The sequence below is a fragment of the Pseudopodoces humilis genome, chromosome 1 (assembly GCF_049639895.1).
Source record: "Pseudopodoces humilis isolate 2021_Gansu_Grassland_sample_001 chromosome 1, ASM4963989v1, whole genome shotgun sequence".
Lineage (NCBI taxonomy): Eukaryota > Metazoa > Chordata > Aves > Passeriformes > Paridae > Pseudopodoces > Pseudopodoces humilis.
In genome coordinates this window covers 131,264,619-131,283,760 of record NC_142200.1, presented here as the reverse complement: position 1 = coordinate 131,283,760, position 19,142 = coordinate 131,264,619, and the positions used below count along the sequence as shown (strand labels likewise).

Genomic DNA, 19,142 nt, shown 5'->3' with positions numbered 1-19,142 from the left:
GAGGCGCTTTCCAAAAGCACCGTTCCATTTATGTGCTACGTTCAATTGGTTATTTCTGTGGGAAAAGCGGCGCGACACCTGTGCCTGCATGGAGCTTTTTGCTAAGGGCTCTCTGCGCCAACGCGAGGTGCCCCCTCCAGCTCATTAAAGCTTCACGTAGCCAGGAGCTCAAGGGAAACTGAGAGCGACAGAGGAATTGCATCTTCTAACGCGTTCTGAACTCTGTGCCCGGCTCTGCAACTTTCCTCTGGTTAGAGGGGTTTTTTCATTGCTGGGGTTCTTTGGTTTCTATTTAATAATGGTCACGCCGAGCAACCAAATAACAATCTGGTGGAGGATTACATTTTTCCAATGCACTTCAGTTTGCTAAAAGAGATTTTCAAGTACCAAGCTCTTCAGTTCAAACCCTTGAAAATGACGGGAGTCGAGAGAAATTCGACTCGAAACCACAAGCTCACACCCCGACATCTCCCCCCGTGAACACGACCGCCCCACGGCAGCCATCGGTAGCTGCTGGGTAGTCACGGGCCGTCCTGCTCAGCCGGCGTTACGGCACACCGAGCGGCGGAGCCTCCCTGCGCTCGCTTCGGCCGTGCGAGCGGCCCTGCCCCGGCGGCGGGCCGCCAGGGGGCGCCCGAGCGCGCCTCCCCCGGGGGCCAGCGGGGCCGAGCGGGGCCGAGCCTCCCGCGCCGCCCCCCGCCCGCGCCCGGCGGCAGCCGGACCGCACCTCTCCGGACCGCACCTCTCCGGACCGCACCTCTCCGGACCGCACCTCTCCGGACCGCAACACACCTCTCCGCACCGCTCCGCTCCGCACGGCCGCCGCACAACCGCGCTCCGCTCCGCTGCGCCAGCGGGAGCCGGCAGCGGAGGCGGCGAGGATGCTGCCCCTCAGCCGCGGGCGGCCGCGCCGCTGGCAGCGACCGCTGCTCCTCCTGTCAGTGCTCCTCTGGGCGCCGGCACTGCTGGCTTTTAACCTGGATGAGGAGAAGCTGACGGTGTACAGCGGACCCCCGGGCAGCTACTTCGGGTACTCTGTGGACTTCTACATCCCCGACCCCAGCACGTGAGTGCCGCCGCCGGGGGTGGCGGGGCCGGGCCGCCCCCGGGCCCGGGGAGCGCTTTGGGAAGGCGGCGGGCGAACGGCGGCGTCGCGCCCGCGGGGTGACAGCGCCCATCGCTCGCCTGTGCCGATCGCCCCGGTGACCTCCCGGTGTGTTTCGCAGGGTCAGCGTCCTGGTGGGAGCTCCCAAAGCCAACACCACACAGCCAGACATCGTGGAAGGAGGAGCGGTGTATTACTGCGCCTGGCCCGCCGCCCGGTGCAGGCAGATCCCCTTCGACAACACCAGTAAGTGCCGGCTGTCCCGCACCGCCGTGTCCGGGTCCCCCTCGGCTCCTCCGCCATCCCTGTACTTGGGTCGCTTTGATCCGAGTATCTGCTCTCGGATAGAAATCCCGCTCCTGGGACTCTGAATGCATGTGCTCTTGCAGGGAAGGGTTTAATGGTCCCTAGAGAAATAGCAGGATTGTGACCTCCAGGATCAGTAATTCATCTTAATAACTGCCTTCTTCTTCTTTTTTCTTTAATGAAATGTATTTGTGGCAGATTCCTGATTTTGAAAATGCTTTTGCATGCTCAGAAGGCAAAGCCCCAAAAGCCTTGTCTCACACTTCCCTGAAGCATGGAAATAACAGGGTTTCTAGTCTTTGCTGTTATTTTCAACGAGGGGATTTCTGGCTGTTCAGACGGATGAAGTGCCGCGTGTGGCGTGCTTATTTAATTCTATTCAGAAAGCAAGAATTGTGTTTTAGAATACTGAAGCTAGATGCAAACCGATTTAGGCACAGTGTGGATAGATTATATCCACTTTCAAAATCCCAAGACAGATGTTTCTTATTTAATTAGAGGGAACACACGTTTTAAACAATTCAAGCTGTTTATGCTTTCTGTTGTCTCTTTATAGGTCTTGAAAATAATTTAAACCTAGTGTTTGCAGAGGCTTTAAAACTGATTCCTTTATTTAGGCAGACTTAAGCAGTTTGACCATTAAGCAAAAGTTATTATTCTTTAGGTTATATTTAATCTTAATATTTGTCTTTTATTGAAATGGGAACACCATACAATTTTTTTATCATTTTTTTTATTATTATTATTTTTTTCTGAAAGCAGAAGTTAAATTAGAAGAGCTCACTTAACTGTAGCAAATAAGCAGTGCAGTTCTTTACTCCTCCCAACTCCAGCCACCCACATCTTATTACTGTGTTAGTGTCTAGGAATGACTGATCAGGAAGACTGTCCCATCATGCTGAGCATTCTTCAAAACAGAGTAAATGATAGTTCATGTATGCATATATGGCTACTGGGGCAGGTAAACCTATGTACAGCATCTGGTTATATATATAAATGGAAATTTTCAAGTTTGAATAGAAAACTTACAGACCAAATGAAAATTCCATCACATTTTTGAAGGGGAGTTTTGAAAAATTTATGAAAATCCAGTGATGAAACCTAGAAGGACATTTGAGTTTCCTGTGGGAAACTTGGGACAACTCCTTCCTCTTCTCAGAGATGTCCTTTTGCAGATAATATGTTTGGAATAAAGGCACAAACAAGCTGAGGAGTAAATATACCAGTAAGGCTTTGGACTGTATCACACAACTATTCAATTTGGAATCTCCAAAGGGCGGTTCATTCAGGCTTCCTGAGATAGTTGTGATAGATAGCATCCTTGACTTGTAGACATCTGAAGTTAGGCCAGAGATCAACCGTGATGTAGGCAGAGATGCACTCTCCTTGCAGGAGGGATGGCAGCATAGGCAAGTTTAGCAGTGCTATCCCTGGCTCTCTAATTCCAGTCCCAAGGGCAGTAAAGGTGTCATTTTGCACAGTCCAGCAATATTCTGTAGACAAGGACCCCAGGAGGGTTTGCATGGCTTGTACCACACCCTGTTCTTCATTGCCAGCAACAGAAAGGCCATCTCCAATATGCTTTAGGTAACTCCTTTTGCTGATTTCTGGGTGTATATTACATGTTGGTTTTTTTCTCTCTCAAACCCATTATTTACAGGATCAAGTTTTCCTTCTTTTCCATTATTCCCCACATGAGCTCTGTCCTAGGTGAAACTATTTCAAATAGTCTGTCACACAAAGTTTCTTTTGAAGCCTTTAGCTATGTTATGCCTACAGAGACTTAGATAGTCCTTGGTAAATAACATGGGGTGTTTTCAGCTCATGGCTCCTGTACAGGCATCTTGTACTCATTATGCCTTCTCCTACAACATCACTCAGAAATGTTGCTATTCCCATTTTTAATATTTAATGTAATAAACAGAAAAAAGTCTGGGTTGTCAAAGATCATACAAAAAGTTGATGATACTGGTAACTGACTTAGGAGCTTTTTCTTCTTACAGTGCCTTTACTACAAGATTATTCTTTCTTCCAAAACAGAAACAGTCAAAAGTTGTTAGAAGACTAGAAGTTCAGTTGTAGCAGCTTTAATATCAAAGATTAATGATTCATGCCTAGTAGGAGATCTTTAAAAATCTTGTAAAGCTTTGGGAATGTTTTCTGAAACGAAACAGAAGAACTACAGAGGCTGCTTCAGAGCTGAAAGATTTCATTTTGATGCATTTTTATACAAGCTATATTTTTCAATACTTTCTTCTTGACTCTACCTAAATAATATCTTTCAGTTAGATTAGCTAAACAAAGCACAGTAAAACAAAACTTTTTGAATAATTGGGAGCATTCTTAATTAAGTTCAGAAGTAAAAACTGAATGGAACTGGAAAGAACTGGAAAGGCAGTGTGAACCAACAAGTGGATAAAGAATTTGCTAAATCGGCATTTTTCAGCCTCAAAAGTTCAATGGGGAGGGTTTCTGAATTCTAAAGAATTTGTTAAAGTCAAGCAGACTCACATATACTATATCCAAAGTTCAATATGTGAAATTGCTTCAGGTCACATAAACTAAAATTTTCACTATTACTTAGAAGTTCAAGAAATGGATAAATCCAAGAGGTTGAAAGACAGTGGCTTAAATTATGTATGTGCATGAGGGCTCATGTCTTCTACTTCTGAGGACTAGATGCACAAATGAAGCTCAGGTAGGTTACATTCAATGCAAGTTATGTTTTGCCCTTGAGGGGGGAACATACTGTGTGTACCCTTGGATGATGTTTGGTCTTTTACTGTCACAAACAAGTATATTTAGGGACATCTAATTGGTAAGACTCATATGTAACTGCACAGATTATTTCTGTTTCCACAAAAATAGCACAGCTGGTTTCAAGTGAGATTCCTTTGTTTGCAAATGTTTTCATGTTATTTGTATTAACACTGTTGCTGTCTCGGTCCTACCAAAAGAAAATAGCGAGGACACTGACTAGTATTCTACAATGGCTTTAAGTCAAGATTCTGGACATTATCAGACATCATGGTGTGGAGTTACTTCGTACTAATTTATAGTTATCATATATTTTACAGCTATTGAGGTGTTTAATAAATGGGTAGATACGCTTTGTTAACTAAAAAGGAGCAAAATCTCTCTCCACCAACATTTAAAGCTTGTTAAGAGGCAATAATGAACATCAGCAGGCTCGTGAGTCAGGAAAAGGAAAGAAGAAAAAAGTAATCCATTGAATTTCTAAACTATTTATTGCCTTAGACAGAAGGGGCATTTGTTCAAGAAGTGATATGAGGGAACCAAATAAGTGACAGACACCTTAGTTAAAAACTTAGTCTTGCTTAGGTTAATTTTATGATGTTCATTGCTGAGATAGGATGATTTTTGGTTCTGTAAAGGTTGTTTAGTTGAAGGGATTTGTTTGTTTGTTTATTTAGTTATGTAATATATTTTTATTTTTAAAATAACTGAAGTATTATTTTAAAAGATGTCATTTTATATCCTGAGCCTTAGAGTCCTGAAGGGAGAACATGAGTGCCGGGTCTAACTGAATCTGACATCCTGACACTGGTGGGAGACAACTGCAGTGTTGCCCAGTGGATCAGGGATATGACACTGCAAGGGATGCACCCAGTCATTGGCAAGGTGCAGGTAACCTCCCTCTTACCACACAGACTGTGGCACTCAGTATTAAACTTTACTTTTTGGATCATATAGGCTTTAAATGACAAAATAAAAGTCTTTATGGTTTATGAAGCCCCCTTATTCTTTTTTATTTTTCCTCAGAGAGTAAGATCTGATGAGGGAGTAGACACTGTATTCCCAGTAAAAGATACAAAAAACCTTTAAAAAATGCATGATTACTGTTGAGTGCCATATTCAACCTGTCAAACAGAGAATGGGCTCCTTACTACTAGCAAAGATGCTCAAAAACAAGACTGCTGCTGAAATCATCTTTGTGGCACAGAGATAGTCTGAGTGCTATGGGCAGCTACATAACTTGTGTTAATGTGGAAATGTACATGGGCTAAAAACTCTTCTGATAAGATGGCTTAATTGGAGTTAATGGAGGTGCAGGAGTATCTGCAGCCCATTCCTAAAAGCCTCATCATGTAACTGAAATTGCTTTACAGAAAGTTGTCCCAGATGGTTACTAATTTCTCAGGCCATCTATCTCTGCTTTTCATGGTAGCTAACCCAGAGATTTCCAAAGAAATTAGGTTATTTACTTGAAATAATTAATCCTGATGAAATACCATTCCTGACAAGCAACAGAGGGGCAAAGGATTGAAGGAGGATGAAATTTTGTCATGCTGGATTTGAGCTGACCCATCCATAAGCAAGTCATGTAACCGGACATTCCCATATGGGCTGGCCAGTGATATGGCCTGCAGCCAAAAAGGGGCTTTAGCAGGAACTCTCTGTGTTTCCTGCTGTTGATACAGTACCGACTCTGCAGTCCCGTGTTTGCACTTCTTTAAAATTCCCTAAATCTTTGTGCCAGGGTCAAGGCTCTGGGAAGAAGCTCAAAGCACTGCCCCTGAGAGCACAATAGGTGCTTTAACCTACTCCACTGCAGCAGGGAACTGAGATAAAGTGTAATGGAAGGGCTTTTAGTATCCCCTTACTCCAGCAAATACAGATTGAAGGGCAGCAACTCTTCTCCCTTGTTTCCCTACTTTGTGAAGTTGTCTGGTTGGATTGCAGTGTAAGGCTGTGATACTCTGAAACTCAATGAGAGGACAGGGAAACAAGCGTTGGCATCATATTAAAGGCTTGTGGTCTGTCTTTCCTCTCTTACCTACACAAAGCTAACTTTTCAATTTCTTCTGTATGAAATGGGTTTACAATGACTATTTTTGCCTTAACACTGAGGTAGAATTACCGAGTCCTTGTTTCAACTGTGTGCTCTTCCATTCAGCTGCCAGGAGAGGTAGCAGGAGAGCAATATCAAGAAAATGTTCTGCTCTCTTGATTAACTAGGCAACTTCTGAACCATTCAAAGCATCTTGCAGCCAGAAGCAGACTTAAATACAGCTTAAAGTACACTATTGCTTTTGAAATCTGGTAAAAAGCTAATATTTCAAATTTTGGAAACTCATTATTAAGGTCACTTTTAGCTGTAATACTTAATAGGCTGCATCAAGTTCTTATATTTTAAATTGGGTCCTGAAGGCAGAATTTCAGATACCACTTCTCTTAAATTTAGAGAACACACTGGAGTGTTTTCTTTGCTATCAGTTAACTCTACCAGTTTTACTAAAATAGGTTATATTTTTCTAAAATAGCTGGAAAAAATTCTGAACAGCCTCTGAAGAACAGCAGGGAAGGGGGATGTAAATCAGTTCTGACCAAGCGTGCAGTTGATAAAAAACATGAGCTAATCTGGCCAGCAGTTGAGCTGATTGTAACAGAACCCAGGTACTATATAAGGAGAAGATGTATTGTGGGACACGGGAGCTTTAGTTACATGAAAAAATCATTAGCAGCGGAGATAGTAGGATTCTGGGGAAAACTTAGAATCCTTTGTAAAACAGAATTTGCATCTCAAGAGAAATTGCTGAGAGAGAACTTTCTTGTACTTTTAAATGTTCACACATTTTAGTCCATTATGCCAGTAAGACCTTATCTGGAATGTCATGGTTAACTTGTAGCATTCTGATTTATAATAGACCCTCATGAGTTTCTTTTGTAAGTCTCAGCCCTATCTATAGAAAGGAAAAAATACTCTTAGCTATGTTAGTTCAGGCCCTGAGGTCTTAATTTGGTTTTGATCAGATTATATTTAGGAAAAAAATCTTACTGAGTTCGATGATTTTTTTAAAATTTTTTTTTGATTCATGGAATGTCCAAGTGAAGTTCTGTAGATGTGATCTATTAAATTAAAATGACTCATATGAATAGCAGCTAAGCTGCAGTAAAAACCAGATATATAATAGACAGTTGCAAAACCAGATAAATCTAAATATAGAAACAACTCTTCTCATCATGACAGCGTTTTGCATATCCTTACTATTTCTCAACACTTCAGAGTCCCTTTTTTCCCCCAGCATTAATTAATTAAAACCAATTGTTTGGCTGAGTTTGCTAGATCATGCCTGGTGTTTAGCTTTGCATTTGAATTCAGTCTCTCTGGTGAGGGTCTAATACCAATGACGCTGTGAAAGTCACTGAGTTACCTTTGCTTTGTAAGGAGTGGTATCATCAGACTCTTAAGGGAGTGATATGGTGGTAGGATTGTCAAGATTCCGTTTCCCTCAGTTCTAGAATATGGGAGCAAGTATGCCAGGACCCTTCCCTCTTCCTCTTCCCTTCTGTAAGCCAAAACACTAATGATGCAGCAGAGCTGCTTTCAAAGTTGACTGAGGTTGCTCAGAGTCTTTTGTAGCCAGCTTCTGAAACCACCCCAGAGGACAAGAGCCACAGCCTCTCTGAGGAATCTCTTCTAGTGCTTAAGATTTATTCAGAAATTCCCTTGCTGAAACTTGTGTCTTGTTGCCCTTATTCCTTTTGCTGCATACCTCAAATGGGAGTTTGGCACTCTTTTCTCTCTACCTATTGAACACTGGATGAAGCACAAATAGATCATCCTTTGCTTTCTCTTTTTTGGGCCAAACACCTGCAAGTAGTGATGTCTCAAAACTGTACATAACATTCCAAGTGTTGGCTCCATGTCAGGGATATTCACTTTCCTTTACCTGTATAAATTTATAGAATTATTTATTTGTTTTATATATTTGTAGTCACATTTTATACAAATATGGATAGATTTAGGTAATTGTTCACCTCTATGTATATACAATTATGTACAAATATATGAAATCTATGTATTACATTTTACCTATATTTTTAATATGATGCATGTGCATAGATACATACACAGATATATCAAAACAGGTATTTAAAAGGGATTTGCCATCATGGATGTAGGCACAGATGTGAGGGCAGGGTGTAGCTGAACCTGCTGCAGATGCCTGGTTAATGGGCATCTGTGTTCATCAAGGACATACAGGCAAATAGGTCCAGAACATTTAGACATAATACTTTTCAAAATTCCAGTGGTGAAAAGTTATGTGAAAGAGATGCAGGTGTATTACATAGGCAGATATTTTGCTTTGACTAGAAGCATTGTTTTCCTGGGTTAAGTTTCATTAAAATATTTTCACAGAATTACAGAATCATTTAGGTTGGGAAAAATGTCTAAGATCATGGAGTCCAACCTTTGAATGATCACCACCTTGATTTGCATTTATTCATTTGAGTGTTTTTAAATTATAAAAGATACTGCATTTTTACTTACAGTTTTGAAGAGCTGAATGAATCACACTAAGTAACTACCAGTGTTTACCCATACATCTCTTATGCAGATATGAATTAGTATTAAAAAAAAAATTAGTAAGGGAAATGTTTGTTTCATGCCTATTAAGCTGTTTATGATGTGCTGAATTAGTGACTGAGAGGAGACCAATTCCCATAGAAAACACCAGATTTACTCTAATGTGTGTAAATGATGGATTTGCACTAACACTTGCTCTAGATTCAGACTTTATTTCCTACAAGTGAATCTGTGTTATTGCTCTTAACAAAAGTTTGCTAAAACTGGGTCAAAGAATGCTGGTTTTAGTAATCATGTTTCTGTACCTCCAGAGCTGCTTCTGAAGCTGGATTGTAGGGCAGTACCATGTATAGGAGTCATGGCTCCTGCAGTAGAAAATGGGGTGCTTTGGGTTTACTGAAATGGTATGAGGATGTCCTCATACCTAAATTTAAATTTTTAAATCTCTCTTCTCTTTGCATACTCCTGGTTATCTGGGCCTTAGTCTGCAACACAGTCTTAGGGAGTATCATTATGAGTGACTCCAGAGCTGCGTCTCAAGCCAAATTTGCAAGTCATCCAGATTTGACCATCTGGAGCAGCTCCAGGGCTGGCTCTGAAGCAATCCAGATGGTACTTAGGCACCCCTTGGACCTCTCTGTGGACAGGCTCAGGCGTTGTGTGCCCAGCCCAGCTGCTGCTTTTTATTCTTGCTATCCTTGCACTAGTGTCACATATCATGATACAAGATAGCCTGGACTCCATCCTAAAAGGGGCCAGGCTTTCTCCTCCACAAGAGGATATGTGAATGCAGCCTGAATTCCCACCAAGATTTTGCTCCTCACAAAAACAGAGCTGTGAGTATGGTACAGTATAGACTTAGCCTGTGGGCCTCAGATGCCCATAAATAGCACAAGGAGAGGTATCTCCCTGTCATGTAATGGTGTTGTCAGAGTACAGACATGCTACTTTTTGAAATTCTTAGATAATGCTGCTTTGAGGAATATACAGTTGGGTTTTTTTCCAAACTGGATTGGGATTTATCTGGGTAAGTGAATAGTCTTTGTCTGAGTCTAATCTAAGATGGTCATCTATGGCTACTTACAGTTGGTTTAAAAAAAAAAAATGTTACTTTTAATCCATGATTCTTCTGACCTTAGAGTTCTGCTTTAGGGGGAAAAGAACTGGCTTAGATTGTGTCCTCAGATGTAAGTGGGTGACTAGCTCAGAAGTGGACAATTGCAGCAGGGCACAGCAATGACAGCTTGTGTGTATTCAGACAAGTTAGTTGTGTATGTTGCTTTATTTTGCCAAAGTTACATGGAAAGCAGTAGATGTTTTATTGCATTCTGAAATTCTGATTAGTTGTTACATACAAAAGACTAACGGTATTTTAAGGCACAACCTCAGAAACTGTGAATATGACTCCATAGCTCTAGCAAGAGTTCTGAACAAAAGTGATTAGAAAATTTCTACCAAAAGAGATTTATCTAGGGGAAAAAAACCACCCTATTTGTTAATTTGTGTGTCTATGGCATTTTTCAAATTATGTTATGATGAAAATCCCATGCCACGTGATGAAGGATTCCTACTACAGTACATGCCACTAAATGAGGTGGGATTGTGTGTGTGTGCGTATGTACAGTTCTTGCAGATTTTCTGGTAAATTCAGCTGTGGTTTGATAACCCTGCATATGGTTGTCCAAGTTTTAAAATTTAACTTCTTTTCAATGTTGATATACTTTGCCAATAGACAAGTATGTTCTTTTGATTGAAAATGTAAGCTTCTTTAAAGTTAGAATACTGGCCATGAGTATCCTCAGAGCCAGGCTGCTCTACAGCAGCCAGAGCAATGCTCTACAGCATTGGCTGCTGTAAAGCTGGCCATGGCTGATTTTCAAGTTTGGAAAGTTTTGTTTCTATCAAGATCCCATCTGTGTACATTGATCATATTAAGATCTGCTGGAGCATTAAAAAAAGAAAAAAGAAACCTTTAAAGTCTGAAAGTGTCTGACTTCACTGGAAAAAATAATTGAAAGTGGTGTTGCCAACACTAGGTAGGAGCTGGCAGCACCTACCTTGCGGTGTGTCAAATATGCTGTCTCTCACATCCACACAAGTTTAGGCCTAACTTCAGTAAAATGCTGTTTTAAAATTGATATTTTTAGAGTAATTTTAAATTATACTTCCTGAATTTTTAAGAGCTAAATATTCCTGAAATTTCTCTCTCTAAGCATAAACTTCAACAGTAGCTGCTGTAATTGGTGCAGCACAGAAGCAAATACTTGTATGAAGGAAGATGTTTCCTTAGAGGCTTTTAATCTTTAAAATATTAATTCTCATTCAACTTTCCTTCATGTTTATTAGGAAAAAATACAGAGATAAGAGTACCCTTGTTTTCCAAATATGATGCATTTTTCTTTCTAATTCAGTTCATAACGTTTAAGAGGTTACCATAAGCTGAAGTCAGTGGTGAGCTAACATCCTAGAAAACATTCAGGTATCTGCTATATTCCCCCTTGGTAAATCCCAAGGAGTGTTGACTTTTTAAAAAGTTGGCAGTGTTTTTTCTCAGTTATTTAAAAATGTATGTAAATCCTTAGAATATGATCTGATACTACTTTTTTTTAACATTCCAAGGTATACAGTATGTGGTTTTATTTTCACTTAGAGTGACTAAAAAGGATTGATTTTTCTGAAATCCCTCCTGATAGGAACCAGAAACAAACATAAGGGAATGCAGATACAAGGCGGTAGGAGTAATGCCCTGCTTATTTATAGATTGAAAGGTTCATTAGGAATGACTGGTAAGGAAAGAGCATAGCTCATGAACATATGGGAAATCAGTTTACTTCAGAGAAGTGAGGGTGAAGGGAAGGGATGTCTGCTTTTTATTAAAACCTGAAATGCATTGTAATTGTCCTGAATCTTTGCCCAGATGGCTTCTCTTATGTTGACATCTGCAAGAGTGTATATAAAGCAACATTAGGAAGCTGTCTCTTGTGACAGTGTGTACACATGTAATTCTGTTAAAAACTAAGTCCTTTGCTATCTGTAGTGTTGGTCTTTGAATAAGCGTGCTGAGAAATGTCATTTGTTTGACAAAAACTAATTATGGAACATGCTTTTTACATGGAAAGTTTCTACCACATCTGAGAAAACTTTTTAGGGCTTTTCACCTATTTTTGTAGATTCTTGTTCATTCTTCATCACAAATTCCAAGTAAACTTTTTTTTTTTCTTCCAGGGGGAAACACAGCATTTTTTATTCCAGTCCTGTGTATTTTTTTTCCTAAAGTTTAAGTGTTATTATTTTGCATTTTCATGTGTAAATTTAAGCTGGTTTCTGCTGACCAGTGAAAAGATTAAATGATATTAAAAAGTCCATTTCCTATTGAATGTGTGGATAATGACAAGTGGATTCAATGTAATATATCTGTTTATCTGTTCACTTGTGTTAAATATAAACTGTCAACATAGTGCATCTTTCTTTGTCAGACAACAGGAAAATCAAAGTCAATGGCACCAGGGAACCTATTGAATTTAAGACAAATCAGTGGTTTGGGGCAACAGTCAAAGCTCATAAGGAAAAAGTTGTGGTAAGTCTCTCACATTTGATATTCATTTGGAGATAATGTTTATTTTTGTCAAATGTATATGTTTAATAGCTTTCTTTGTGTACATGATGGAAATAACTCCCTGATTATGCATTAATTATAAAACAGAGAATGTATATAATTCAAAACAAAGCAGCCTATAAAATCGGGTTGAACTGATCAAGTGAAGATGATCCTGCTGCCATGTGAAAACAGCAGAATGTCATATTGTGGAAATGAATGACATTTTTTTAACAGATAATGGACATATTTCAGAGATACACAGGAACTGATAGCTGTATGCTATAAAATGTTTGGTATTATGAAGATACATTAGGAATGTTAAATACAGAATATAGTGAAATTGCATGTATTTGAATGTAATGAAATGTTATGAAAGCCAAGAACCTCTGTTGATGTTCAGTTAGAAAAACACCTCTTTTGTCACATGTGCATAGCTTTGAGCAGCTATGTCATAGTCGTGGTGAAACAGCTGCAAAAAAAAAGCTGATAAAAACAGCTGATAAAAAAGCTCCAAATCAAGATGTCTGTCAAAATGTGGTATGTTTTCCAGATTCGCAGAACTTTTACCTGTATTGGTAGAGGGCCAGCAGTGGGCAGGTATTTTTATTGCCTAGTAAAGTGTTGGTGATGCTGCTTATACACAGACATGTTATATTTCCAGTTGCATTGAGGTTTACATTAAAAACAGCACTGAAGTAGTTGTGATAAGAATAATTGGTTTGGTCATTAGTTTTTACAATTACTAGTTTATACAATTACTAAATAAAATTTTAACTTGGGATTTGATTAAAACTTCCAATTACTTCTTAAATATTAGTCATAAGGAAGGAATATTGAAAGGAAATGCTTTCCCTTATATTGTATTCCTTGTGGTTAACCTACAGAAGGATTTTGAAATGAAACAGGTAATGAGTAAAACATCACCCTTTTCTGTTACAGATCTAAGTAAACATAAAAATTCTAAAAAATTCTAAAAATAGATGAACATTTTTCATTTTCTGTACTATACTAAACAATTCAAAAATTGAAATAAAATGATTCTTTACCCTCATTTGTGAAATCTTAATCAAGTGAGTAGAAAAACTCATCTTCAACAGATGTGCTGTGTCTGTACTGAGAAAACTTCATTTATTTGGGGTAACTCTTCTCAGAAGCTGCAACTGAGGTATAGTCAACTCTTTGCAGGCAAAAGTTTGGACAGCAAAGCTGGAAGGCTTTGTCTGTTAAACTTTGTAGGATAAGAGAAAAAGAAAATGGCATCAAACTGTCAGGAAATTGTTTTTTAAGCTGCAGATTGAATAGTAACATACATTAAGTCAATGTTTATGATTATATTTTTCTTGTTTCAATCCATTTGGCTTGATGTCAGATGTACCTAAAATCACCCCCACATACTACTCCTTGCTGCACTCTAGTTTTGCTCTCTGCTTCAATATGCAAGGTTTCCTAGGCAGGGGTGTGTGAAGTGTCCCTGTTCCTTAAGCCATTGCTCCACAAGCTCTGACTGGTGGTAAGCTCTTAGTAGCACTGTGGTTCATACAGCTGGTACTGATTGCAGAGAAGGCTAATACTATATTGTAAACAATAGCAATACCTTGCCAGAGGTAGACAGGTTTGTAATTGAAAGAGTAGGACAAGACAGGACATGGATGAAGGACTTATTTTTATCTTACAGAGGCAAGGTTGGAGGGAGAGGTAGTATCTTCATGCTCCCAGACAATGAAAAGTTTCAGGGCACAGGAGACTCCGAGGAATGACTTGCAGACCTGAGAGCTTATTGCTCTTATTTTTCTAATTATCTGGATTATCTTCAAAAAAGATAATGCTTCTCTCTACACAAGTTCTGTATCTTTTGTCTTTGCTCTCTTATGTTTGTAACACAACTGCTGTAACACGGAAGATTAAATACCTAGCCAAAACTTCCTTAGCAAAAAACTCTTCACTTAGACTGTTGAATGCCTTATAAGTGTATCCTATCTATGAAGATTTGAACCAGGGGGTTATAAGGAGGCAGACACTCTGATGATTGTGATTGATTATATGAATTATATATTGATTGCATATGGCAACAACCTGACAAATCTCCTGCTAATTGGGGTCAGTTCTGCTGCTATGCCCATTATCTTAGGACATACCAGGACAGAACTGGGATTGCCTCCAGCCACCTATATGTGATATGCATCTTAAATTATTGGTTCAGCTCTTATGCAATGAGCAGTAATAGAGCAAATGCATTACTTGTGAAGCAGACTTAGAGGGTATTTGTAACATGGATTAAATGTGACTTGTTATCCCTGACAGATTTCACCTGCCAAGGGCTATAAGTGGAACATCAGTGTGCTTTTCAGGTTATAATAAAATTATATGAAGCAGTGGTTCTGCATTTTCTTCTGTCAGTATCTTGTGATCATTGCTATATGAATGATACAACGCCAGAGAGAATCCTTGTACACAGCCTGTTAAAAACTACATTTGCCAGGTGCAAGAGTGTGTGAAAGTATATGAGTTTTCCATTTTGTGTTTCTGTTTTTATAGGCATGTGCTCCTTTGTATCATTGGAGAACCCTTAAAGACAGCCCTGAGAAGGACCCTGTTGGCACCTGCTATGTAGCAATTCAGAACTTCAGTGCCTATGCTGAATATTCACCTTGTCGTAACAGTATGTATTAATATGAACTGTCTGTGTTGAAGGAATTGGTTTTGCACTGAGTGTTTTCATTCTTTCAGTCAATTCTTCACACCACAGAGTCTTGGTTGAATGAAGGTTACTATATGATGCTATTGCATTGAATGAGGATGTAAAGGAAAATTAATATTAAACTATATGCCTATAATTGGATGCTTTATTGTATAATTGATTGAAAGAGGAGAAACTAAGTCAATTAAGTGTGTGCAGTTATAGTAATGAGCTATAATTGGTTCAATTTTTGTGGCTTTAAAACATAGCAGACAGATCTAGATAAGAAGCAGACAGCATATTAAACCAATTATTCATACTTATTCTGAGTATAAATGTCTTATCACAAGGTCACAATTTGAAGATCAGACCCTGCATAGAAACACACAAGCCTGTATCGTCACTCATGCTAATATCATCCACAAGAGCTCATTTGTGAAGAGCTTTCAGCATGGAAGAAAGCCATGAACACTAACACTGTTGTTACACACTCTTCTCTGTGCTGTTCTGAGGATGTGGTAGCCATCTCTGGGCTTTGCTTTTTGGGAAATAGGGATAAACCACATGTATATTTAGAACCAGGTTCAGCTACCTAGAAGTCTGCAGAAAATACGACACATTAGGTTATTATCAGTCATTAATCTTGTTCAGCATTCTGTGCTTATTGTAGTAGGGCTTTAAGCAGTGTTCTATCTTCCTTCTAAAGCCAAATCCTTGTCTCTGCATGGACATGGACAGAAAGAAGCTGAATCTGTAAGAAATGGTGACCTTAAGGTCTGGTTTATGTACTTACTGGTGTCTCACCGGGTCTTTGTCAAAGGCTTATGTCATTTGAAGAGAGAGTTCAAGTGGCCGTTCTTCCTCTCAGTTTTGCAGTCCTGCAATCTTCAGGCACTCAGGCGCACATAGAATTGCCATAAGATGCATGCCAACACACTTTGCACAATTATATAAGGATTTGGAGAATAGAAATCAAAGTAGTTAGAAGCAGGAACATTGTTTTTTTCCATGTACCCATCCTGACCTTTACACTGTGTCAAGATTTTTTGAGAACACCTCAACACCTTTCCTTTGTATTTATGACAGATCAGACTGTGATGAGCATTCTACAATCCTGCTGAGGTTTTTACTTTTTTATCTCCAGTTAAATTAAAACTGAATCCCTGATAGTTGTTTCAAGGGTCCTTTCTTGGCAGTGGGAGGAGAAAGTCCCAAGTAGCAGGTTCTATTTTTAAATCTTCACAAGGGACTGCATGATCAGGATCTTGTAGAAGGTCTTGATTTGCTCTGCTTCTTCTAAAAAAGTATACATATTTTCATATATACTGGCAGTATTGCATTTCATAGCATTACAGCTATGAGTATCTGTGTCATCTTATACATGCACTGTAAAATCAATAAAATGCTTCTACTTTCATAATTGCAGGCAATGCAGATCCTGAAGGACAAGGCTTTTGTCAAGCCGGTTTCAGCTTAGATTTTTACAAGGTGAGATTCTGCTCCTGAAGTATTTTGACCAATTGTCATTGTGATATATCTGCAGGGTTCAAGTTCTGTCTCAGTGATCATGAGTTTATCTCCATGCTGTTGGATATGGAAAGTTTTGTGAAGTTGTTGCAAGTTCTTTCCTCCTTTTCAAGCTACAGACTCTTTTGTTTCATTAATAAAAAGGAATAATCAGCGCCTGTTTATCTCCTTGCAGCATTCCAATCTGTCTCAGTCTGCCTCAACAGATAATTAAGCGAAAACTTCTATATCCTTCTGCCTCAGTCTCTCATCACTTAAAATGCTTTACTTGACTTTCAGGAAGCAATGGGGCATGCACCAGCTAGTTTTAAAACGTTAAAATAGCCTATATAAGGATGCTTTCAGTGGCAGACTAGCCATTGAGTAAAACCATTCCCATGTGGGGGTGAAAGTGCTTAAGGGAAAGAACTAGATTTTCTTGAATGCCAAGAGGGTCCAGAAACAATGTTGTGGGAGAAAGGATAAACTGTGCGTTGTTTTTTATTATAGAACCAGAGCCTTAGGTAACTGACCATTGCAACTGTTTTGAGCGTTCTCCAGCTGCATTATATAATTCTCTATAACACCTTAATGTCCTTTCATTGAATGTGAGCAATCTCTTTTTTGTTAACTTTGTTTTGGTACAAATAAGCAGGAATTTTTGAAATGTTATGTTAGTGGTAAAATAAATGGCTTTCATTCAAGTGCAGATGCATAGGATGATTAACTTTTTTTTAACTGTGGATTTTCCTGCACATCCATGCACCTACATCCTTTCCTTGAACATGGCTATTCTCTTTTATCATGATTCTGATATTATTTTGGTAATTTAAATTGGTTTTTTTTTCCCCATGCATGCTTAATTTTACTGTGTTCTTTTGTTGTGTAATTTTATTTAATTCTGCTTTTTGTAGAATGGAGACCTGATAGTAGGTGGGCCCGGTAGTTTTTATTGGCAAGGTATGTTCATCTGGCTGGTTAACTGGATCTAAGAAGTGATGCAGAAAGTATTATTGTTCTAGATTTCCACTGTTTTGTCAGTTTAAGATAACCAGTCTCTAACGTAATTTTCAACAAACATAAATCAAAATAAATTGCTTAACAAGCAACTGAGCATAAAAATAAGCCACAAAAATCTAGGATGTAGGTTGTATAGGACGTTAAACAAATACAAATAGCTATTTTTATAATGGCATTTTAGTATATTTGTCATTTAATTAATAATTTGAAATTTTCCACAGAAATACTGAAAGTTTAAGATTTCTAGTATTTGTAGAGCAAATGTATTATTTTAAAAATATTACTGTTTTTTAACACAACCTTTTCTAGCTATCTACATGTATTTTAAGTTAATTTGTGGCATTAATGTAGGTTCCAAGATGTAGTTTCTCGTGCCGATAAACGCTGAAGTTGCTTTGGTAAAGGGTTAAGAGGTTATTTTTGTAATGTGTTCTTACATGTATGATGTAGCTGATTCCCAGCCTCTGCCTACCAGCATGCCCACTGTCAGCCTCTCTGGTGTGTGTTTTTGCATTTTTTTTAAAGACAATCTAATTGATTGTGATTGTAGAGAGTTCATAGCTTTGAATTCTCCATTGAGAAATTACTTTCATTGGTCTACTACATTAGTACAGTGCAGTGACATTAGTTTGAATTAGTACATTGAAATGGGTCTGGAGGTGTTTTTGTAATGGTTCAATAGAGGTTCAGTCCCTTGTTTTATTGATTTATGTGGTGTACTTTTGAGACTTCCAGGGTAATAATGGAGAAAGCTTGAGATAAGTTATCTACTCTTTGCATCTGGGCTGTATTAGTGTCCTTTCTGCTCTGTTCTGGTGTTCTGCTAGCCCTGTTTTATAGAATCTGGCCCTCTTTTAGTCCCTTTCATTTATGAAGCTGTTTGAATCCAGGTCAGATAATCACTGCAAGTATTGCGGACATCATTGCAAATTATTCCTTCAAGGATATTCTGAGGAAACTGGCACGAGAGAAGCAAACAGGAGTGGCACCACCTTCATATGATGACAATTACATGGGTAAGATGAGTTCTATATGATTTAGCAATATGGTCTAAAAGGATGAGTCTTACATAAATATGAAAACAAGCCCTACATTACTGTTGTCACAACTGTGAGAGGATTTGAACGTGTCTGGCCTTAAGCACAACAGCAAATCTGTAGCTTGCTGGCTACTTCAGTGAGATTATTAACATTCCTAAAATGATGCACAGCAACAGGGTTTGAAGTTTGATATCTTAAATGGCTTTTTAGGGTCCTTATTATTTGATGTTAAATAATTAAGCAGAAGTACAAAATTTTCCCATTTATGTATTTTTCCATTGCAAGATGATAGATTGAACTTAATGTAATTAAAGACAATTTCAATTTTTGTTAGACAAATTCAAATTCAGTTCTGTGGTATTTTGTACTATACAAATACCCAATTTATTTTCACTCATATTTAAAAGATACAATTGAAGTAAGCAATAACAAAAGTCAATTTGAAGATAATACGTAATTAATAGAAAAAAGGCTCCTTATCTACTTTTTATTAGTACTGATCTCTAAGAATTTTCTTGATACTCACATGTCTCTGCAAGTAAGGCAGGTTTTTCTTC

General features: G+C 38.8%; 1 protein-coding gene across 1 annotated transcript in view; it reads left to right on the top strand.

The window, feature by feature from the left end:
- Window positions 1-738: 738 nt before the first annotated feature.
- ITGA8 (integrin subunit alpha 8) overlaps window positions 739-19,142 on the top strand; it is a 107,522-nt gene continuing 89,118 nt past the window's right edge. Inside the window, exons 1-7 of the mRNA XM_005518772.3 lie at window positions 739-1,066; window positions 1,227-1,351; window positions 12,221-12,321; window positions 14,878-15,001; window positions 16,446-16,507; window positions 17,440-17,485; window positions 18,436-18,561. Coding sequence (XP_005518829.1) covers window positions 882-1,066; window positions 1,227-1,351; window positions 12,221-12,321; window positions 14,878-15,001; window positions 16,446-16,507; window positions 17,440-17,485; window positions 18,436-18,561 — 769 coding nt within the window. The 5' untranslated portion in view covers window positions 739-881. The remainder of the gene's footprint in view (window positions 1,067-1,226; window positions 1,352-12,220; window positions 12,322-14,877; window positions 15,002-16,445; window positions 16,508-17,439; window positions 17,486-18,435; window positions 18,562-19,142) is intronic.